Source organism: Neofelis nebulosa, chromosome 4 (genome assembly GCF_028018385.1).
Source record: "Neofelis nebulosa isolate mNeoNeb1 chromosome 4, mNeoNeb1.pri, whole genome shotgun sequence".
Lineage (NCBI taxonomy): Eukaryota > Metazoa > Chordata > Mammalia > Carnivora > Felidae > Neofelis > Neofelis nebulosa.
Window position 1 is genome coordinate 39702841 of NC_080785.1, and position 24882 is coordinate 39727722.

At 36.1% G+C, this 24882-nt stretch overlaps 1 protein-coding gene across 8 annotated transcripts in view; it reads left to right on the forward strand.

Annotated features, from left to right (window-relative positions):
* IMMP2L (inner mitochondrial membrane peptidase subunit 2) overlaps positions 1-24882 on the forward strand; it is an 896430-nt gene that overhangs the window by 586968 nt on the left and 284580 nt on the right. For all 8 annotated transcript variants that reach the window (XM_058724576.1, XM_058724575.1, XM_058724572.1 and 5 more), the window contains one exon: positions 21626-21691. In XM_058724576.1, the coding sequence (XP_058580559.1) occupies positions 21626-21691 (66 nt within the window). The remainder of the gene's footprint in view (positions 1-21625; positions 21692-24882) is intronic.

Below are 24882 nucleotides of genomic sequence, written 5' to 3' on the forward strand. Positions count from 1 at the left end.
CCTAAATCAAGGTGGGGTGTGTGTTAAGAGGTTATAGTTAATGATCTTTAACATACAGATTTTTGTTTGGGGGATTAAGAGAGCATAGTTAATGGTTCTATCACATGAGTTTTCAAATTAGATGAGAAAAATTATGTGACTTAAAATTCACAAAGTTCCATTTCTGCAAGAGACTTGACTTGGCAAAAATCCTATCTAAAATATACCTTTAGCTACTTGATGGTTTGAAACTAGATTGTTTAATTTATGATAGTTAAGAAACCCTTAACTTATATGAAAAGATAAATGTGGTTGGTATATACTGTTCATGTCATTTCAGATATATATTAGTTCTTACAAAGTATGCTTGTGCAGTCACAGTGAGACTTTTTAGGTAGTTCATGGACTCTGTTGTGTTAGCTCCTTCATGATACCCACCAATTTGCTTCATTTCTGACCTAGTAGGACCACCTCCAGGGATCAGAGAATTGCTAGGTCTTCATGTCTATTCAGCCCCAGGATTCTCTACTGAGACTGCCAACAGAGGTGCAAATTTTTATGTTCTGTGTACCTTTTCCCCCATAATATGAGCACTTATGCAGTAAGAACTCAACTAAAACTACTTGACTTTGAGTAACTAGTGATCTAACCAGGGTCAAAATGTTGCCCTAAATGGGAGTGCCAAATCAATGGCTTCTTCATGGAGGCGTGTCCTTGGATATGTGACCTGATTCAGTTTTGTAACTTTGCCTCAATGACGCAGCAGGACCTCAATGACTAGCTTTTGGAGGACAGTGCCTGAAATGTGTCTGTATTATTTTTGAAAACATGAGAATTACCCAGGGAAAATCACTATGTTGTCTCGGGTTTTCTCATAGAACCTGAAATTAGATGCAGGTATTAATAAATATCTGCAGTTAATACATGGCCAGCCCTCACAGTTAATGTTTTTAAAAGTCTTTGAAAAAGGCCTTGCAATGTATGTTTCACCCTACATGTCCTACTATTAGTTTTTTAATTAATCCCTCTATATTTAGACTCCCATTCCTTTTCCCAGGAAATGAGAGAACAAAGGTTAAGAGAAGGTACTTATTATTCCAGACATTGACTACTGTTGTTTCAACTCTCCTCACTGAGAAAGTGGCAGGTGTTGCTTTTGTGCGGTGCATGTCTCCATGGAGCACAAATAAGGAAGGCAGCAGAAGTGGAGAGGACCAGATGCAGGGAAAGAAAAGTGAGTGACTTCATAAGACAGCTCTCACACTTACTGTAAATATTTTGTCGTGCCCCAGGAGAGTAGTTATAATCGTTTATTTTGTTAGTCCCCGTCTTAATTGTGAGTCGAGCAAGGTTTTCCTAAATGCTGTAGGAAGCATGACCAATTGGCCTGAATTGCCAAATACAGTCCTAACTGTAGGCAGGAACTGTTAATCACCCACATAATTTTAACGGTGTGACTGCTGCCAAACCCAATAATTCAATTACCTCAAAGCCCTAATTTGGGTTAGTATCTTATCGACCATCAGTATTGATAGAATCAATCAGATAATCACGAATCTTTCACTTTTAATTTGTGTTAGTCCTAGTTGAAACTTCTCATTCTGCTGGGAGTTAAGAAGTTAAGAAGAACTTGTCCTAAACCAGTAAACTATGAAAAAAGAAGATTGCCAAACATCATATGTGATTCCCTTTTTAAAATATAGGTATATATTGGGGCGCCTGGGTGGCACAGTCGGTTAAGCGTCCGACTTCAGCCAGGTCACGATCTCGCGGTCCGTGAGTTCGAGCCCCGCGTCGGGCTCTGGGCTGATGGCTCGGAGCCTGGAGCCTGTTTCCGATTCTGTGTCTCCCTCTGTCTCTGCCCCTCCCCCATTCATGCTCTGTCTCTCTGTCCCAAAAATAAATAAAAAATGTTGAAAAAAAAAATACATAGGTATATATGGCAGTCGGATGAACAGACAGTAGCCACGCTTGTGGTGAGCATAGCATAAGTGTATAGACTTGTTGTACACCTGAAGCTAATGTAGCATTGTATGTCAGCTCTACTTCGATAAAAATAAAAATCAAAAACCTTCCTCAGGAGGAAAAAAAAGTATATCTTGAGTCAGAAAAAAAGAGAAACGATAAATACCAAATTCTACTAGCAATTCTTTCTGAATGATGGGCACAAGGGTCATTTTGAAAAAAGAAAAGGAAAGAAAAGAAAAGAAAAGAAAAGAAAAGAAAAGAAAAGGAAAAAAAAGTAAGTATTAAGAAATGAAAAGTAGCAGGAAGGTTTGGAGCAATTTGACAGCCAGACAACACAGTACATTCTGCCCCAGAGAAAATTAGCATAATCTATGTGGGTTTATGTGGATATTCATGTTGTACATACACTATGGGAAAGTTGTATTTTAATCCTATGAAGCTCTTGAAGAACACCTTATCGGACCAACAGATAATGCAACACATGATCCTCTGTAAGTGTAATACCAAGTGTTACCTTGGCCAAGTGTTGGCCTTAAAATATCAAGAACACCAAACGTCCTTAATTTCCTCTATCGATCTTTTCATTAATTAATTTAAATTTCTAGTAAGAATTATCATCTAAAATTTCTTTATATATTTCTAATTATTTTTTTGAACCCACAAATTTTAAAACAAAATGTTTTGGATTTAGCAAAATTATAGATTTTTCCTTTTGTATAAGAGGGCTTTGTGGTTTTGTTGTACACGTAAGAGAGATTTATCAAAGAATTGCAGAGATCACAGAGTCAGGAAATTAACTGGAGGGTTCTAGAGGGACTTTGTATCAATCAATAATCTAATTTAAACTTGGATTCAATAATTTTATTTTTTCTCACATGAAAATATGAAATACTTAGATGATAATCTTATTTTAAATAGGATTTGTCACTTCTAGCTATTGGATACACAACTTTTTAGGAAGAAAGAGAATAATTTTAGGTTGCCATCACTGATTTCTCTTTGGTGATGTTGTTACACATTTCTTTATATATATTTTGATTTTTTTTTCACTGAAAGCTCATTGTGAATAATAATAGCCACTGTGAGAAATTATAATATAGTGTTCTGAGTAATAGAGGGTGAGTCTTATACCCATAATCCTGGTTTCAGTCTGAATCTGATTTGTGCTTTTTGGAAAATACTCATTTGTCTATGGCATACCTTTCTTATTATAAAATATAGGTATCCATTATTTCACTCTTTTAAAATGTTACCATAATTAAGTCAGAACATTTAAAAATATTCAGAATAACAGCCTAGGAAATATACCAATAAATATTATAGTCCATTATCCTAGAAGGAAAACACTGAAACAGTGAATATGGGACTGAAAAGTGGACAAACGTCTAGCATTTGTCGACTTGCTAGTGGCTTATGGTGAATGTCTCTTAGGCCTTGGATTTCTCCAATTGTGCTTGTTTTTAAGGATGTTCTGTGAACTGTTTTCTGTTATTTCCTGAACATTGTTAAAAATTTTTTAAAATGTTTTTACTTGTTTTTGAGAAAGAGAGAGACAGAGTGTGAGCTGGGGAGGGGCAGAGAGAGAAGGAGACACAGAATCGAGCAGTTCTGAGCATTTTTAATACAATATCATTGTCTTCATTTTTTTACCTCATTTTTGAGTGAGGAACAATTAATTAAAATACACAACAGATAGAATAATTGGATTCCCTTCACTTTCCACACAAAATTGTTGATTGAACTTTTGCATTTCACTGGAACAATTAAATTGCCCACTAAGAATACATTTAGCTACAAATTTAACAGCTCACAAACTAATGAAAAAATCAACAAATTACTGGGCCTAAGAATGGTTTAATCTATGTAACCATCTCAATTATTAACAAGATTTTATGAAGAAGTTTCTAAGAAGGAAGGAAGGCAGAAAGACAAAAGGAAAAAGGGAAGGAGGAAGAGTAGAAAGAAAGAAAGGACAGTGGGAGAGAAAAACTATTGACATTTCTTTGGAAGTAGAGTCAAGCTTTCTATCTGGTGCACACTTGCTATCTGGGCATGATAAATTACAACACACACGCATCACAGAAAGTTACGTGGTGATCTTGGTAGTGAGAAATTCATTCTGTGATCTCAGTTTCAGAGAATATAACTTCTCTCCTACTTCAACTAGGAATTGGACCATTGGAGCTCACCAATATAATTTATTATCTCATTCTGAGACTCCGATAAAAATCAGATGCTTAGAAGCTTGTGTTTGATGAGCTTGTTTGAACCCTGCAGCAACATTTGGGGGAGGGAGTCAGTGGTACCAGTTGTCAGCACCTCTTTTTACTCATGAAAAAATAAATGGTAAGAGAAATAAATGACTTGCTCAAGATGATACAGGTAGCATTTGGGCCTGAATCCTAAAAATGCCATGAGGGCCATAAAGGAATAAAGGCTGTTTAGTAAACTAGTGCGTACAGAGTGCCTGATACCTGGTTGTCATTTCACAAATACTTGTTGAATGAACCAATGACGAAGAAATAAATTCTTCTGTATCTAATACCATATAGCCTTTCTGTTAATTATGGTTTCTCTTCATTGTGTTTGATCTGAGCATGGTTTTCATATTCTAAGAAACCCTGGAAATTTATATTCTAGGAACCCCTGTCTTGCTCTTTCTTACTTGTGTTACATTGTTTCATAGTAGTTGTAGATCCAGTTCGAGGCTGAAGTGAAATGTGGAATTATTAGCGCGCTTTTTCCCTAGTAGGAAATTGTTGTTTTCTCACTGATTTAGAATTATGTGCATGCTTTACTATTATATTTATATTATGTGTTATGTTTATTGTGAAAGTATCATGACCAGTATTTTTATTGAATGTGTGCATTTGGTGGGGGGAGGAGGGTATACTGAATTTCATAGGATTTTCATGTGAGGGTTCCCAGCTGTATTCATCAAAGGGGCCTAGGACCATCTGGATCAGAATCACCTAGGTGCTTTTAATTTATTTTTATTATTATTTACTTATTTATATTTTACCTAGGTGCTTTTTGAAATGTGGATTCTAGATTTTCAGGGCTCCATCCTAGATTTTAAAGTTTCAGAACCACTTATCCCCATCTGCCAAGATATGCAGATGACAGAATCACTTATTTTCATGTCAGTATAAATTCTCTTTGGAAAGAACTGAGTAGTTATGAGTGTTTTTTTTTCAAAACTTTAGTTGCGATTAAAAAATTAGATTATAAGAAAGATACTAAGATATTGTTACTAGGTTAATAAATCATTTTGGATATTCTTGAAACAATAATCAGCATCAGTCATAAAAATGGCAAGAAATGAAATTCCGATACATCCTACAGTGTGGATGAAGCTTGAACACATTATGCTCAGTAAATAAGCCTGACACAAACTGACAGTTATTGTCTAATTCTACTTACACAAAGATACCTTTTGGCAATATTGTGGTGTACTTATTATGACCTAATCATTATCATCAAATACTTATTATTTGTTTTGTTTTCTTTTTTAAAGTTTATTTATTTTTTCCAAGAGAGAGAGCACGCATAGGGGAGGGGCAGAGAGAATAGGAGACAGAGAATCCCAAGCAGGCTCTGCACTGTCAGCCCAGAGCCCTACACGGGTCTCAAACCCATGAACCGTGAGATCATGACCTGAACCGAAACCGTGAGTCAGACACTTAACTGACTGAGCCACCCAGGTGCCCCTGTTTTGTTATGCTTTTGAATGCTAGTTACTGACTTGGGACTGGATACAATGAGAAGTTTAAGACACTCACTACTTTCACATCTTATGGTATATAGGTGAAGATAGGAATAATCTATAAATAAATATGTATCAAATGGGAACTTCTGAAATATTACATGGTATCACTATTAATGGAATTCATGAGAAGCAGGAAGATTCTTTGGTTTCTTTTGGCTTTGAGGCTAGTTTTTCATGTATATACTTTCACAGGTATCAGTAAGACTTTACATATACATTGCAAAGGACATTTTCATATTTCCTTTGAAGCTGTTTTCTTGTTCTGGTTTGGTGTTTCAAGATTTCAGTATGAGATTACACTACTGAGTTTAATGTAACTAAAAGTTTATAGGAGAAGTTAAAAGTACATTGGAAAAAAAACAATTCACTATCAATTTACATACCTTCAGTTTATGGTGAAAGCATTCCATTTTTGTATGGTAACACTTATAATGAAACCAGTGTTTCCCTGTTACTGTGACACTACAGTCCATTGCAGTGCTAGTGTGTGTCTTTACCTGTATCAAGGGAATAGTTTAGCACCAAAGCTTCCATTGAAAATGAAGAGGCTCTCTTGGAAGATGATGTGCTACCAGGTCAATACGTTGCTTTAGCTGACTCTAGCATAAGACATGTAGGAGCTGTGGTCCTGAAAATTAGCTTTCTGGATCAAGATGGTTTATTAGTTGGCAGTTAAGAAATTCTGCATGCATTCTCCAAAGCTAAGGTTAAGGTGATAAAGCAATTGAGCCTTTTAACACTTAAAGAAAGGTGGAGGTGAAATGAAATAGCCATTCAAAACAGCAAATAATTAATTGAGTCTCTTTGTTAACAGGCAGGAGGTCAAGTACACATAACCACAGCAGTGATACAGTCTGCATTCTAAACAGCTGAGTCTTTGACTTGAAAGTGATTAGATTGGATTGTTGGGAACTAAATAAAATGAGATTTTAATTTAAAAGGGTAGTGATATAGTATGAAAGATACTACAAAAGAGATAAATATGGTCATTTACCTTATTGTTTTTCATTGGTTCTGTAGAGTTCCTACCTTTGAGTTCCATTTCTTTGCCTTTCATTTATTAAATCATGTTACATATTTTAAATCTGTAAGAATTCTGTTGGATATTGATTGTGTGATTAGGTCAGTGTACCTAATCACACAAAGTAGACAGACGTTTATGTATTAAAAGTTAATGAAAATGAAGCATGACTTTTCCAGAAGCATTTGTATTAGCTACTTCTTCACCACACAACTCCTCTGAATGCAGTGTTTAAGTCTTTAAAGCCTGGAATTATAAGGATTTTGTTGAATTGTAATTGTAAAAGATGAGATAGCCAGAAAGTTTTCCTCCTAGGTATAACACAAAGGAACATAACAGGAAATAATTGTGTTTAAAAGAGGGGACCCAAAGCAAACTTGCATATTATCTAATTGAAAAATGATATCTGAGGAGAAGTATCCAAAATATGTGGGGGTGGGGGGGTGGGGAGTGGTGTTAAGGAAAATCTTTGGGAAGAAGAATTGGAAAAGACCAGGGACATTTCTTGGACTGTGCTATAAAGAATTAGAGGGAGGCATCCAGGTGCCAGTGAACAGCCTGGAGGGATGGGCAACGTGCTGGAAAAAAGCAAAGCAAACAGATGGCAGTGGCAAGAAAGAACTGAGAAAAGGTGGGAGAGACAGGGTATATGCATGAGCAAGGCTTTGGGGCTGTACCTTTTTCAATGAAGCTGAGTCAGAAGATTTTTGAGGGAACTGGTTATATGATTTTGTTGTATCTTTTCAAGGAAGGTGTTTTATTTTAGGGAGTAGGCTTACATTATTTAAAAGTCCAAAGTAGACCTTAATAATGTTATATACATCAGAACATCTCTCCATGTGGTCAATCCGAAACATAATGCCATTGCCTATAAACCCATTCTAAAGTAGATAGGACCTCTGAAAACACATTTTATACTGGAGATCTTTCTTAATCACTGATGTTTGTGCTTCTGCCTCTTGGCAAAGCTCCAGTGCTACAGTGAAATGAAACTCCTCAGTTCCTACCATTCAGATGAAGACTGGTGGGTGGTGAGCATATGTTTCTGAGAATCTGCCTTTATTTAAATCAAAGCCTCCTTCATACATTTAACCCACAGGCATGTAAGGCCAGTTGGAGATTATTTTCCTTAATTGTATTTGGACTTGTTTTACTCCATTGTAGAGGTATTTGAGGATTATGACGGTTGTACCTGTATCTGGAAGATAACTCATTAAGCTTCAGCTGTGGGAACCATATGGAAATCAGGCCCCCTATGAATTTCCTGCGCACGTGAAGATGAGGGTTTGCTCCCGTTTTGATTTAATAGTCTCTCACTGCTGCTCTGGTTTGAGGAAAGCTGTTGATCATGTTTGAGCTGCAGAGTGATTTTAGAGCCTGTGAAATGTACAGCTCACGAAGAGCTTCAACATGACAGCTGTAGAGATTAGAGTCCATTTTGTGTGTGTACAGAATTAGGGGACCGATGCTCAGAAAGCAGGCAAGCCTTCTCACATTAATCACTGTCTTTCAGCCGAGACTCAAAGTGACTTTCTGTAAGGAACAACACATGTGGGTAGACATCATATGTTCCATTTTAAGTGGGTACCGATTGTTCGAAATAAATTTCTATGGACTAGAAAAAGAAGTGATTACAGTATGTGTATACTAAAGAATGATAGGAAGGGGTAAATAATCTGGCAAACTGTAGCCTCAACATAATTCAGTTTTTATGTATATATACAAAGGCATACCTGAACACATTTGTTAGTTCTTACTCATTGTGTCCACCAAAACTAGCAGGACAAGATTTAGCCTTAAGAAAGGATGCATCACAAGTTGGGATATGGTTGCGACTTTGGGAAAGGGATTCCTTTGATGTTCTATATCTAGGGCACTAGGGCATTTTGGGCACTAGGGCATTTCCTAGTTGGGCACTAGGAATATTTTGGTCTCTGAATGTCCTTACAAAGAATAAAACCTTTCCAGGATAACCCAGCAACGGAAAGGACGATCATGGGAGTGTAATAACCATGTAACCAACTTTCTCTGATTCTGAGGCTCTGTTAAATTACTAGAAAGCAAATTTAGCAACTTCAAGGGTCTTCCGTCTCCAAACTGAGATGTCAGTGCTTCTGTGCCCCCTTTGATGAATCTGTCGGCACATCCCTGTACTTCACCTGGCTGTGTACCTCTCTAGTGACTGCTCTGTACCTATGTGGTAGGTTTACCCTAATAAGGTAACTTCTGTTAGTTCTTGGTAATCTCCCCATTTTTCTTCCCTTGTCTCCAAAGTTGCCTTACAACCACTTGGAATTCTTTTTTTTCTGTTCAGAATTTTTAATTTTATTATTATTATTTAAATTTACATCCAAATTAGTTAGCATATAGTGTAACAATGATTTCAGGAGTAGATTCCTTAATGCCCCTTACCCATATAGCCCATCCCCCCCTCCCACACCCCCTGTAACCCTCTGTTTGTTCTCCATATTTATGAGTCTCTTCTGTTTTGTCCTCCTCCCTGTTTTTATATTATTTTTGTTTCCCTTCCCTTATATTCATCTGTTTTGTCTCTTAAAGTCCTCATATGAGTGAAGTCATATATTTGTCTTTCGCTGACTAATTTCGCTTAGCATAATATCCTCCCGTTCCATCCATGTAGTTGCAAAAGGCAAGATTTCATTCTTTTTGATTGCCAAGTAATACTCCAGTTCTTCTTTATCCATTCATCCACCGATGGACATTTGGGCTCTTTCCATACTTTGGCTATTGTTGATAGTGCTGCTATAAACATTGGGGTACATGTGTCCCTTCGAAACAGCATACCTGTATCCCTTGGATAAATACCTAGTAGTTCAGTTGCTGGGTCGTAGGGTAGTTCTATTTTTAATTTTTTGAGGAACCTCCATACTGTTTTCCAGAGTGGCTGCACCAGCTTGCATTCCCACCAACAATGCAAAAAAGATCCTCTTTCTCTGCATCCTCGCCAACATCTGTTGTTGCCTTTGTTAATGTTAGCCATTCTGACAGGTGTAAGGTGGTATCTCATTGTGGTTTTGATTTGTATTTTCCTGATGATGAGTGATGTTGAGCATTTTTTCATTTGTCAGTTGGCCATCTGGATGTCTTCTTTGGAGAAGTGTGTATTCATGTCTTTGCCCATTTTTCACTGGATTATCTGTTTTTTGGGTGTTGAGTTCGATCAGTTCTTTATAGATTTTGGATACTAACCCTTTATCTTATATATTGTTGGCAAATATCTTCTCCCATTCTGTTGGTTGCCTTTTAGTTTTGCTGATTGTTTCCTTCGCTGTGCAGAAGCTTTTTATTTTGATGAGGTCCCAGTACATTTTTGCTTTTGTTTCCCTTGCCTCCAGAGATGTGTTGAGTAAGAAGTTGCTGCGGCCAAGATCAAACAGGTTTTTGCCTGCTTTCTCCTCGAGGATTTTGATGGCTTCTTGTCTTACATTGAGGTCTTTCATCCATTTTGAGTTTATTTTTGTGTATGGTGTAAGAAAGTGGTCCAGGTTCATTCTGCATGTTGCTGTCTAGTTTTCCCAGCACCACTTGCTGAAGAGACTGTCTTTATTCCATGGGATATTCTTTCCTGCTTTGTCAAAGATTAGTTGGCCATATGTTTGTGGGTCCATTTCTGGGTTCTCTATTATGTTCCATTGATCTGAGTGTCTGTTCTTGTGCTGGTACCATACTGTCTTAATGATTACAGCTTTGTAGTATAGCCTGAAGTCTGGGATTGTGATGCCTTCTGCTTTGGTTTTCTTTTTCAAGATTTCTTTGGCTATTCGGGGTCTTTTCTGGTTCCATACAAATTTTAGGATTATTTGTTCTAGCTCTGTGAAGAATGCTGGTGTTGCTTTGATAGGGATTGCAGTGAATATGTAGATTGCTTTGGGTAGTACTGACATTTTAACAATATTTCTTCTTCCTATCCAGGAGCATGGAATATTTTTCCATTTTTTTGTGTCTTCTTCAATTTCTTTCATAAGCTTTCTATAGTTTTCAGTGTATATATTTTTCACCTCTTTGGTTAGATTTATTTCTAGGTATTTTATGGTTTTGGGTGGAATTGTAAATGGGTTCGATTCCTTGATTTCTCTTTCTGTTGCTTCATTGTTTGTGAATAGGAATGCAACCGATTTCTTTGCATGAATTTTGTATCCTGAAACTTTGCTGAATTCACGAATCAGTTCTAGCAGTTTTTTGGTGGAATCTTTTGGGTTTTCCATATAGAGCATCATGTTATCTGCAAAGAGTTTGTGACCGCTAAACCAGCCCAGCAAAAAATTTTAAGGGGGACTCTCTGATGAGAGAAAAGATGAATGAATGAATGAATGAATGAATAAATAAATAAATAAATAAATAAATAAATAAATAAATAAATACCAAAAGCAACAAAGATTAGAAAGGACCAGAGAACACCACCAATGTTCAACTCCAACTCTATAAACAACATAATGACAATAAATTCATATCTTTCAGTACTCACTCTAAACGTCAATGGACTCAATGCTCCAATCAAAAGGCATAGGGTAACAGAATGGATAAGAAAACAAGATCCATCTATATGCTGTTTACAAGAGACCCGCTTTAGACCTAAAGACACCTTCAGATTGAAAGTAAGGGGATGGATAACCATCCATCATGCCACTGGTCAACAAAAGAAAGCTGGAGTAGCCATACTTATATCAGACAATCTAGACTTTAAAAATAAAGACCATATCAAGAGATGAAGAAGGGCATTATATCATAATTAAGGGGTCTATCCACCAAGAAGATCTAATAACCGGAATTCTTTTAACTTCTCATCAAATCCTTTGTCATGCTCAACTTTCCTCTTCTCACTAACAGACATTTATTCTCAGCTACTAAAAACTCTTTCTAAATTGAAACCCTTCTAGCTTCTCAGACATTATATTCTTCCCCTCTCCTCTGTCTCCATATACTCCATCCAGGAATAAGGTCATACATGCTAGGAGGCCTAGAACTAAATGCATACCATTAAGAATAAGAGACATTGGGGCGCCTGGGTGGCGCAGTCGGTTAAGCGTCCGACTTCAGTCAGGTCACGATCTCGCGGTCCGTGAGTTCGAGCCCCGCGTCGGGCTCTGGGCTGATGGCCCAGAGCCTGGAGCCTGCTTCCGATTCTGTGTCTCCCTCTCTCTCTGCTCCTCCCCCGTTCATGCTCTGTCTCTCTCTCTGTCTCAAAAATAAATAAACGTTAAAAAAAAAATTAAAAAAAAAAAAAAAAGAATAAGAGACATTTAACTTAAAATTAGTATTTTTTTTAGTTTAAAGCATTGATAAACTGTCATAGTTATAAGTTATTGCAGTATAAATAGTAGAAAAAAATATATATGTAGAAAAAGTTTCTGATAGCTTAGAAACTGGAGCAGTGTAAGCGGCTGTCCAGATGAGCAAGTAAATGATATTGCTGTTTGCAGAGATGACCAGTTGCAGTGGATTCTATAAAGTCCCAAAATATCATGGCCTTTTTTTCCCCTAAAGACAATTTACTAATGCTATTCAGTTTGTTATTGGGGGCATAAAGTTGACATTTTCAAGGGAGCAAATTATGTATGGTTATTGGAGCCTAACTTAAAATTCTTCCATAGAGCAATAGTACCATACAGTATTTTTAAAATTAATAATTTCAGCAGGGTTAGAACAGAAGCAAGCCAGGATGCTTCATATTCTACTTATATTTTGACCTCTATACTATCAACATTCTCCAGGAGATTGAGCATTTTAGAGAAATTACGATACTCTCAGTGATTATGTGGAATTTCACTTCTCCCGACACATATACCTAACTCAATTTTACTGGAAAATTTGAATCCAGCAGCATACTTGCAACATTAATAGTGCATGTCACTACAGTCACTAGAAAGCATATTAGTCTACTGATACATGTGATGGAATAAAGAAAATAGAATGGGTGCACAATCTCATGTCATAACAATAATGTATGCCAAAATATATAACTTTATTTTGCCATTACTGGAATTTAGGTTTCTTATTGCAAACCAAACCTTATTCTTTTCAAATTAGGGTAAACTCAAGAATGTTCAAAGGTAATTCAAGTCAAATGAAGTCTGGCTTTTGTTCTTCATCTTGTCAGAGTAGCATTAGGCTCTGGGGAGTTTAGAGTGTGACAGCAGCAGGGGAGGGACACCTGAACCTCAGTTGACAGCTCTCCATGCTCTCGTCCATTGAACGGTATATTGGCCTGTCTGGTTGTAAAAATCCAACCCCTCACCCCCATGCTGGCAGCTACTGAAATGCCCCCATTCCCGTCTAACTCCTTATTTTCTATTGCCTGACTTTGCAAAGTGTCATATGGTGACTATCATCATGAGCCAGAAGGCAGCAGGTTGACACATCAGTGTATACCTCACAATTTTATTTGACCACAGAAGGTCACACTGAAGAACTTCTATCCGTGTTGTTTGGTGCGCGCACCTCTAATGGATGCATATGGAATTTAACAGCTTCTGTTCATCACAAACACCTGTGGAACACAATTAGGCCGATTTCAGAAACTTAATTCACCATAGATAAGACATTCATTTCATGTTTATAAGGAAAATAATTTTGTTTCTTTTTTTTTCCCTTTGGATATTTGTCCAACAAGAAATTAATTATGGGTGGAGCTTAAGTGCTGGCTCCAGGTTAAATGATCAAGACTGCCTTTGTTCTCCCTCTCTTTTTTACCAAGATCCCTCATGCCCTAAGCTTGTTATCTCACACCCCATAATATGACAACATTGAGGCAAACTGCAAGTGGGATGTTAGAGACAGACTGGCCCCTGGGCGGTCCTTCCAATAGCATTCTCTAGGTGAGTGCACCTATTGCAAATATCCTGCCTGGACATCGGTATAAGTGTTTTGTCTTCAGCTCTTAGGTACTAGTATGTGTTTTGCATCTCAGTTGGTCTGCCTTTTCCATGATGTGTTGATGGATACAGATATGGCTTGATACAGAAAATGTCAATACCTTGTACTTTCAGGCTGTTTCACAGTTTGTATGTTCTTCAAGTCTACTAAAAGAATGTGGCACTATTTGCTAACCTGGTTGAAGCTAAAAATATAAAGCCAATTAGCTTAATTGAAATATTAGGATTCTAAAGTTAGTTTGAAGGTTTGAGTCCTTTGAAGACTCGTTAATTTTTCTTCCATGGCCTTAACTGGTACCCTATTACAAAGACATACTCACTGAATGTGGGTAGAGGGGCAAAATCTAATTGACTACAGGAGAAACAGCTCAGGTACTCCTGAGTGCATGTTGTACTTTGGGCACAGAGTGGTAGTACTTTTATATGAAGGTTTGTACTTTGGTAGTCTAATTAAAAGTATAGTCAGTATACATATTTATGTTAAGTATTCATCTCCTCCAGTTCCACAGATATGCCAACTTTAAGCATATTCAATGTGTGAAAACCCAGATTTACAAAATAAAATCAGTGAATGTATTTTTCAGTCCAGGAGTTTCTTTACAGATCAGAGGAATTTCTTTAAATAGCAAGATGCCATATTGCATGATAGAATACACATACATACACATACATATATATGTTTTACATATATGCCATATATTTTATATATGTGCTATATAAATATATTCATTTACATACAACCTGTTCTAGACTGTGAGGTATAACTGTAATTATGTTCAATACCTGAAGATTGCAAAGTTCTGTGTTTTGACATGCTTGAATTTAATAAACTGATGGAAATGAACTCATTGTTATGATTATACTGATTGCCTTAAGTTTTTCATAGTTAAGAACATTTATTTCAGAATCAAATACATGATTACAAAACTATTACTACTCTTTTATTTTTATTTGTTAATTGTTTATTTATCAAGGGAAACTATTTCATAACCCAATATTCATGTTTCATAGTTTAAGAACACGAGTCAGTGACAAATTCCATGGAACTCAACCCAAAGAAATTCTTTACACTCCAAAATCACTTTGCACTCTAAACGATACCAGCCTTCTTCAGCTCCTCAAGATCTTTCATGGAATCATAGTTTCTGTAGAAATCCGCATATGCCTTTTTTCTTTGTTTGGCCACAGCAGACTTACAGAGGGCCGCAACCCCCAGGGATACAGTGACTGCTCCAACAATATGAAATCACAGAGACTTGGCCAGGAGGCCAAGCATCAAAGGTTTTTTCAAAGCACTGGAAGTCATGGTAGTTATTTTCCTCAACACCAACTGCAAACCCAACGTCCTTCCTAGGTGACATAGAAATGGACCTCATCTCTTTTCAAGTAGAGAAGTTGAAGTCATAATACACACTTAATTGATTTTACATAATCAAGGCTGATTTACTGAGAAGGCCAGTTGTCACTATTTGCTTATTAAATTTCTTACAATCCTAATTAGTGACAGTGAAACAAGTCTTTGACTTAACCAAGAAAAGTTTTTATCAGTAAACAACAGCTTAATTCTTTAAAGCCCATGCTTTTGTTATTTCATCAGTGCTATTAAAATACATTTGTGTAAAGAATTGTAGAAGATAAATCTGAAACACAAGCTTGTCGCTCCTGCTGCCACATTCTTCGATTGCTTAGAAACCCTGACTGAAGTCTCTCAGGTTCTCTGAAAAACTCTCTTGCTGCTGCTCAGTAGCCTGATTCAGGTAGGCTATGCTGTGAGAAGATAGCCAAAGTGGATAAATCATCCCTTCCCTGTTCTGGCCCTATCCTACATATGAGCATGCTAAAGAAAATTGGCCCCAGTGCTCTAAAACTCCTTTTATCTCAAGATTTTCTATGCACCTAACCCTCTCTGCCCCTGCCTGATGGTACCTTTCCCACGATCTCTCCACAAGATCTGGTCCCCATAAAACTCAGTTATTATTGAAAGCTCATTTGAAACATTAACCTGGCTTTGACCACCTCATCTGTCAATCCCCTTAATAATAAGGAGCCTGTTGGGTTGGAGCACTTTCTGAGAAACCAGGGCAAATGTGATTGTTTGGGATTGAAATACAAAATAATAAATACTAATATTGGCCATTATATTAATAGTATATTGAATATATAACTATTATATTGAATTATAGAATATTCAAATTCCAAAAGTATATCTGAAGTTACAAGCTCTGCATTTGTGAGTTTATTTCAAGAATGGACCCAAAGGGCAACGAAAGTCCAGATAGTGTGTTTTCTTTAAATTTAAAAGATTCACGTGATACAAAGCAAAGTCTGTAAGGGCAACAATGTAGCTGAAATGATGACCAAAGTAAAATGTTTTGAGAGTACTAATTAATACAACTGCACTGAATTAAAAAAAAATCATTAAAAGTGCAGTTATAGGTGAAAGTTCATATTACTGAGAGTGAAGAAAATCTACAGAATTCGACATTGAAAATTGCTCATTTTTATCTTGATTTTATAGATAATACCCATTTAAGTTAAGACTAATCTGTGCTTTGCACTGTGAATAGTATTATATTTAGTTTTAATGTTTCTTTAGTTAATTGTATAATAAAGTTTGGCCAAACCGTTAAGATGCCTTTCTTGCCTTCTAATTCAACAGTCTGTGAAAATCCCTTCATTATAAGAGGGGTTTTTAAATAAATATTCTGTGAATCTAAAAGAAGGATTGTAACAGTTTGCTTGGGCCCAGCTAATTGATCTCCTTTATGAATTTATTTTAAGACGAGATAGATAGCTCTAAAATTTACCTACTTACGAGGTACTAGGCCTGCCTGCCAGAGATTTTATACATGTTGTCTCAGTAGTTATGTGATGATAGAAGTGAAGGAAATCGCCAAGATTTCTAGAGATTCCTAAACTCACATGCCCTCAGCCACTAGAGATTTGTTCAACAAGCCCTTCGAACTCTGGCACTCCCGTAGTCTCTGCTTCTCAGCTCCTACAGACATTTTTTCTTGCAAGAATGTGGGCCTAGGACTGCCAGATCTTCCTATTTTTTCAAGAGGAACAAGAAATTAGAATTTTTGTGTGAAGTCTCCTGTTTTATTGGCTAGTTCAAGATGGAAACAAAATTATGCATGAACCAAACAAAACCTTTCCACAGGCTAAATTTGATTGACTTCTTGTGCAGGACCTCTGATCTGGCCTTGTGTCCCTGAAAATGAGACCCATATTGGTTCTGTAGGATGATTGCAGTCAGTGGCTCACTTATAGCAAAAGAGTGACAGCCATCTCCATTGTAACAGGGTTGTGCCCCATGGAAATTGTACCCCCGTTCATACATTTGCAAGGCACGAGGTGACACAGTAGTGACACTTAGGCCATGGGTGAGATCACACAAGCAACAGGGAAAAGGCTAGATACACTCATAGGCCTTTCTAGCTCTAACCTTCTATGAAAACCATGTCAGACCCAGGCAACATTTTCCAAAATTAAAAAAAAAAAAAAGTGTGTGGTGATGGATTTAACTAGACTTATTGTGGTGAGCATTTTGCATTATATGCAAATATCAAATCATTATATTGTACACCTGAGACTAATAAAATGTTATATGTTAATTATACCTCAAAACAAAAGGAAGAGGGAAGTTATCACTTGATATGACTTTCTTTTTATATGACTTTTTATAACTGTGTTGGGTGGACTTTTTATTCTACATCTTATTTTGATGATTCAAACAGCAATGTTCCCATTTTTTTTATTGTGATGGTGTAGTTATGTGTTTTAATGCATGGCCATTCTTTAGGACAGTAAAAAACAGCCTGTCTAATATAAGGCATGCCTAGAATATTAGTTCTTCTACCTTATGAAGGAAGAGTTAAAATTTAGACTGCACTGTATATATGTAATTAGTGTGGTATTTTTGCGGTATCAATGCTTACATTAGACTGTCGTTAAAGTGACTTCTGATAATGAGATTAATTCTGTGATAATCTGGGCCAATCCTGAGTCACGTAAACATAAAAATATTTACAATCTGGAGGGAGGTTTTAGGATTTCACTATAAATGGGAGAAGAGTGAGAGCCTAGACACAGGATTAAGGTATGTGTGTGATGGAAGCAGGAACAGAGAGCGTGGCACACTTGCTAATCTTCGCATCCCCACAAAAGTCAAGAGGGCATCTCCTGAGTATTCCAAAGTACCTTCCTAGTGCTCCAGACAGGATCAAAATTACAGTGTACAGAAGGAACATACAAGAGCATGAAATCGTTTCCAGAGATTATGAGACCTAAGACATGGCTCTGTCCGTCCTGTAGCAGGGTGAAAACAGCATTTTTATCAAGATGGGAAGTGAAATTCAAGAACATTAAGTGTCATAGGAATGCACTGACCATGCTGCATCCTGTTCTCCTCCCGACAGCCTTTGCAGTTAGACACCCACCCATTCTGCCACACCAAACTCATGTGCGGAACCCTGTGCGGATAATTCTAGGCATCCTGTCCAAGCCTCTGGAGGAAACGTGCCTAATTAAATCATCAGCATATGACAGAATGCTTAAAAGTCAGGATCCAGAGATAAATATTGTAAAACAATGCTTATTATGAAAACACTGAAATTACAAATTTAAATGCAAATTTTAGTATTTGTTGGACACCATACATCGTATCTCTAAAGGAGGGCATATAATCCTTCGCTTGTTATTCTTCGCACTTCCCAGGAGATGGGCAAATGGCCAAGGAAATTTAGACAAAGGGAAGTTCAATGACTTTCACAATGTAAATCTATAATAACTCTCATACCACTTCTACTTACATGAAAGTAGTATATTCAACAGCATAATGATTAAAATATAGATATAGATTTTGAGCAGTAATGGGATTAATGTTAGTAATAGCTTTTTTTTCATTTTGAATATTTTGATTAGATTCATGAGTTTAATATTACATTAAAATTTATAGATATATTTGAAATAGTAATTCATAAGACTTTAATTATATAGATAGCTCACTTTGCATATTCTATTTTGCCTCATGATCTTAAAATATAGATTATTTTAAAACATAAAATTCTTTTCAAGCACCTGAAGAGCTTAAAAGTTGTTGGCATAAAATACTGTTTTACAGTGATAAGGATTGCTTTTCATATTATTTCATTGGCATTAATACCGCATCAGTGTGAGGTGGGGGAACTTGGCGATTAGTTCAGGTCTCACGCCTTTCTTGGGGCATTTCTTCTTACGTAATTACATATGATACCAACAGTTGTCATCTGCTAATAGACTTCCCACAAATCTGAACCAAAAACTCTAGGCACACTTTTTTTTTTATCAGATACAGAACTCCCTACACCCCAACTTTGGTTTTATGTCCTTCCTGATTTTTCCCTGTACAATTGCATGTACATTTTCTCTCTCTAATTACAGGTGTGAGGTCACAGTATGCATACTATTTTCTAGCTTCCATTTCAATCTATGCATTATGTTGATATTTTCACATCATTAAAAATTCTTTTATAATATCATTTTAATGACTGGTAAATATTTTATTATGTGGATGGACTATTTACTTAATCTACTCTTAACAGAATTTTTTTCTCTTTTTAAAAATAGATAACATCCATACTGCTAAAATTTTGCATATATTCATAATTGTTTCATTAGGATTAATTCCTAAAACTACAATTGTCATGTTGAAAAGAATATAAAATCTTGTCACTGTTTTATGGAAATGCGTGATTACATTACCATATGCTTTATACATAGAGTACCCATGTCCCTAGACCCTCAACAACAAACTGTATTACTAGCATTACAATTGTTGTTGTTGTTGTTGTTGTTGTTGTTGTTGTTATCATTATTATTTGTTTGTCAGTGTAATAGGAAAATGGCATTCCATTGTTCTAATATGCAATTCTTTGGTGATCACAGAGGCTGAATATCATTTTATACATTTCTGGTTATCTAAAACAAAGAGACAAAGGAGAGGAATTTCCTAAATGTGTGTAAGTGGTCCTGCACAATTTATTCAGTTTCACTGTTCCAAGAACCCTCACTCTAGCTGCACACAGATGACAGTAAAATTATAGAGATGTAATGGTTAGTCAGTTCAGTGAAAGGGACAGTTCAGTCAAAAACTCTGACCAAATTTCCTTTTAAAATAAAGAATACTTATAATTTAGTGAAAAACGTGAGACTAATTTTCACAAGTAGATGCAAATGATTTAGATGATTTCATTTTCTCAGCCACATATAATGTGAAATATAAATCTTTAACAACTGTTTTTTTTTTTAAGTTTATTTATTTTTGAGACAGAGAGAGACAGAGCATGAATGGGGGAGGGTCAGAGAGTGAGGGAGACACAGAATCGGAAGCAGGCTCCAGGCTCTGAGCTGTCAGCACAGAGCCCGACGCGGGGCTCGAACTCACGGACCGCGAGATCATGACCTGAGCTGAAGTCAGACGCTTAACCGACTGAGCCACCCAGGCGCCCCTGTGAAATATAAATCTTATTGAAACTGCATATTTACTTTGATGAAGTGTTACATTTTGAATATATTTAATCTTTTCAGTTTTTGTGCATTTACTTTCCTTTTTCAAAAGCAACTCAATTCAAAATGTGACTTGAATTGAAAATATTTTTATCTGTCTTTGATTTCCAAAATCATATTAAATGATCATTTATGTGATATATGAGATGTTCCTTGAAATGTGTCTGTTAAAAGACTTAAAACATTATTGGCAGGAAATTGGCCTTAGTAAGACTGAGTTAGCCCTTGCTGTGTAACAAATTTCCGCAACATCTAGAAGCTTAAAAGAACAAATGTTTATTATCTCACACATTTTCTGAGTATCACGAAGGCAAAGGCAGCTTAGGTGGGTGGCCTGGCTCGCGGTCTCTCAGGAGATGGTAGTGACACTGTTGGCCAGAGCTGTAGTCTCTTGACTAGCCTTGAAGGTTCTACTGCTACGCTCACTCACATGGTCGGCAGACATTTCCTCAACACGAGTCTCTCCATAGGGCTTACTCAGGGCAGACATGGCTTTCTGCAGAGTGAGATTCTAGGGATAGAGTGGGATGTCAATACCCTTGTTTTAGTGCTCCGAATTACAGAGTTTTCAAATGGCTAAACCCAAATGCAGTTTAAAAGACTCTTCTGATCTTTTTAAACACCTCTCATCTTCTTTGTTTTCTTGTGGATTTATTTATTTATTTATTTATTTTATTTTTTATTTTTTAATATATGAAATTTACTGTCAAATTGGTTTCCATACAACACCCAGTGCTCATCCCAAAAGGTGCCCTCCTCAATACCCATCACCCACCCTCCCCTCCCTCCCACCCCCCATCAGCCCTCAGTTCTCAGTTTTTAACAGTCTCTTATGCTTTGGCTCTCTCCCACTCTAACTTCTTTTTTTTTTTTTTTTTTTTTTTTTCCTTCCCCTCCCCCATGGGTTTCTGTTACGTTTCTCAGGATCCACATAAGAGTGAAACCATATGGTATCTGTCTTTCTCTGTATGGCTTATTTCACTTAACATCACACTCTCCAGTTCCATCCACGTTGCTACAAAAGGCCATATTTCATTTTTTCTCATTGCCACGTAGTATTCCATTGTGTATATGAACCACATTCCATTGTTTATTTTAAATGAAATAAAGAAACTTTAAGTATGTGATTTTAAAGAAACATCTAATTTTCTTCATATATGAATCCTCTCTCTTGCAAGTACTTAGCTTTAATACTAAAATTCTTATCCTTCTCTACTTTTTATTTTAATAAACTGTCATCATGGCTTCTCCTCCAAAGGTTTAAAATGAGAATTGCTTCAATAGTAGCTTTATATCACTCTGGGGACCTAAGTAGGACTGAGGCCATGTCATGGGTGCAAAGGATTCTGTAATGATTTTAATATAGCTTATTTTGTTGCAGAATTTCTTTTCATTTCCTTAAAGCAATAGAGACATAACTGATTGTATAATCTTATTTTATTCTAGGTCCCCTAAAAACCCAGAACAGAAGATCATTAAAAGAGTGATTGCTCTTGAAGGAGATATTGTCAAGTAAGTACTTACACTGAGTTCAAGTTATAAATTCTGGAATTTTGTCAAGTTTTAAATCATGTTCCTTGGGAAGTACAACTCAGTTCAAAGGGGACCAGAGCTTTGGAGACATCCCAAATGAACTGATATATCTTTAGCGAGCATCTCCAACTATTTCAGGATAGAAGGCACACGGAAACTTTTGATTACATTATCATCCTTTTTTTTTTTTTTAATGTTTGTTTGTTTGTTTGTTTGTTTGTTTGTTTGAGAGAGAGAGAAAGGAGGGGCAGAAAGAGAGAGAGAGAGAGAGAGAGAGAGGGAGAGAATCCCAATCAGGCTCCGCTCTATCACTGCAGAGCCTAATGCAGGACTGGAACCCATGAACTGTGAGATCATGACCTAAGCCTAAACCAAGAGTCAGAAGCTTAACTAACTGAGCCACCCAAGTGCCCCAATTATATTATTCTTTAAATGTGAGGCACAGGAGAAATAAATACTAATTCAATTTAATTTAGTCATGTTTTCTAAAATGACAACTAAATAATTATTTTTCAAATATTAAAATGAGCATGATTATTTTAGATTATGGTATCGAGGTTTATTTTAGAAAAATTCAAAAATGTTTTATTATTTTACAAGCATATACAGAAACTAGGTCAGAGCTTTCACACTCATAGCAATGGTGGAAAACGAGAAAGGATATAAAACAAAAGCTTCTGAATCCATGACTAAAATAGTAGCTTTAGGAAATAACAATGTAGGGGCAACTTATCTGCATAGCTTAGTTGGTTGAGAGTCCGACTCTTGATTTCTGCTCACGTCAAGATCTCGCAGTTGGTGGGATTGAGCCCCGAGTCTGACTCTGTATTGATGGCATAGACCCCGCTTGGGTTTCTCTTTCTCCCTCTCTTTCTCTGCCCCTCCCTCTCTCTCTCTCTCATAAAATAAATAAATAATCTTTAGAAAAAAGAAAATAACAATCTAACAATCAGGTATTTTAACAATCTGTAGTATTATCTTATTTATTTTACTTGCTGATGAATCTAGAACAGCATTTGAGATTCAACAAGTAAGTATTGATGTGGCATGATGTGTCTCATTTTGATTGCTTACTTTTAAGTAAGTTGTAGTCAGGTCTATACACTGTAGGGGTCAAAATGCCCTGAAAATTATTTTCAGAAAGTTTCCTGATCCTGTTTTCCAATAATCTTAATCCTAAAGTAACTGTGTTAAGCATTCCCCAGGCCCTTTGTGGGGGTCAGTGAGATCAGAACTACTTTCCTAATAATACTAAGATGCTGTTTGCCTTTTTCATTCTTATTCTCTCTTGAGTATACAGTGGGGTTTTCCAGAGGCTGTGTGATGTGAGATATTGCTTCAGATTGCATGCAAGAGCAGATATGGGAATATGGTTGTCTTCTATTAAGCCAAACACGAAACAGATTGGCAAAAACATAAAAAATGCCACTGATTTCAACTCTGTTTATTTTGTTTTGGGAAATAATTATACTTTTCATTGAATGTATTTGTTTTTATGTGTTAACATATAGGTTTGTTATTATTTTAGATTGAATCTATAACATTGTTTTTATTTATCTTTTATTTTTTTAATTTTTTTAATGTTTATTTAGTTTATCTTTTTTTTAATATGAAATTTATTATCAAATTGGTTTCCTTACAATACCCAGTGCTCATCCCAACAGGTGCCTTCCTCAATGCCCATCACCCACTTCCCCTCCCTACACCCCCCATCAACCCTCAGTTTATTCTCAATTTTTAAGAGTCTCTTATGGTTTGCCTCCCTCCCTCTCTAACTTTTTTTTCCCTTCCCTTCCCCCATGGTCTTCTGTTAAGTTTTTCAGGATCCACATAAGAGTGGAAACATATGGTATCTGTCTTTCTCTGTATGACTTATTTCACTTAGCGGAACATTCTGCAGTTCCATCCACATTGCTACAAATGGCCATATTTCATTCTTTCTCATTGCCAAGTAGTATTCCATTGTGTATATAAACCACAATTTCTTTGTCCATTCATCAGTTGATGGACATTTAGGCTCTTTCCATAATTTGGCTATTGTTGGAAGTGATGCTGTAACATTGTTTTTAATTTGCCATTTTAATTCCCCATATGATAAATATTGACAGAGTATATTTGCTAATATGGTAAATATTGACAAATGGTATCCACATAAACAACAGTTCTTTGAGATCCTCAATTATTTTTAAGAGTACAAATTATTTTTAGAGTATAAAGGACCAAACAATTTGAGAACTTGTTGATGTAAGAATGAATGGGCAAAACTTTCATGTCATGAATTCCTGTTCATTGGTAGTCTGCACAGTATTAATGGAGATATTGAGGTATTGTTTGAATGCTTTACATTTATGAATATTTGTGTTTTTTTCAAAATCTTTATTGATGTGTAATTTATATACTGTATAAATCACCCATTTTAAATATAGTTTAATGTTTCATTATAAACATTATTGTATATAATATATATAATATGTTATTATATATATATATTATTATATATAAATATAGTGCAACCCTCACCACATCTAGTTTTTGAGAGCTTCCATTACCTTCAAAATTCCCTCTTTCCATTTGCACTTAACTGAAGCTACTCCAGTGCCAGTGGCCAATCCCAGACAACCATGGATCTGCTTTATGTCTCCATAGTTTGGCCTTTTCTAGAAATTTTATATAGACAGTATTATACAATATGTAGTCTTTTATATCTGTTTTTTCCACCACGTATCAGAATGGTTTTTTTTCTGTCTCCTCCAATGTGTGAATATCTGTAGTTTGTGCTTTTTTATTATTAAGTATATTCTATGTATGGACATCCCACATTTTGTTTGTGTACTTACAAGTTAATGAAGATTAGGATTTTTCCAGTTTGGGGATATTATGAGTAAAGATATGGACATTTGTGTCACTGCTATGGACATTTGTGTCTTTGGGTAGAAATATGTTTTTATTTCTACTGAGAAGTATTCACATATATCATTGTTAAAACACCTATATACCTAGGGATACTGGGTATTTTGGTGAAATATATGTTTAACTTTGGTAGCTACCAAACTGTTTTTGAAAGTGGCTATTGTATTTTATGTTCTACAGTCAGTGTAAAAGGGGTTGAGGTTCTTTGTACTCTTGCTAACACTTGGTACTATGAATATTTTTTCATTATAACCATCCTC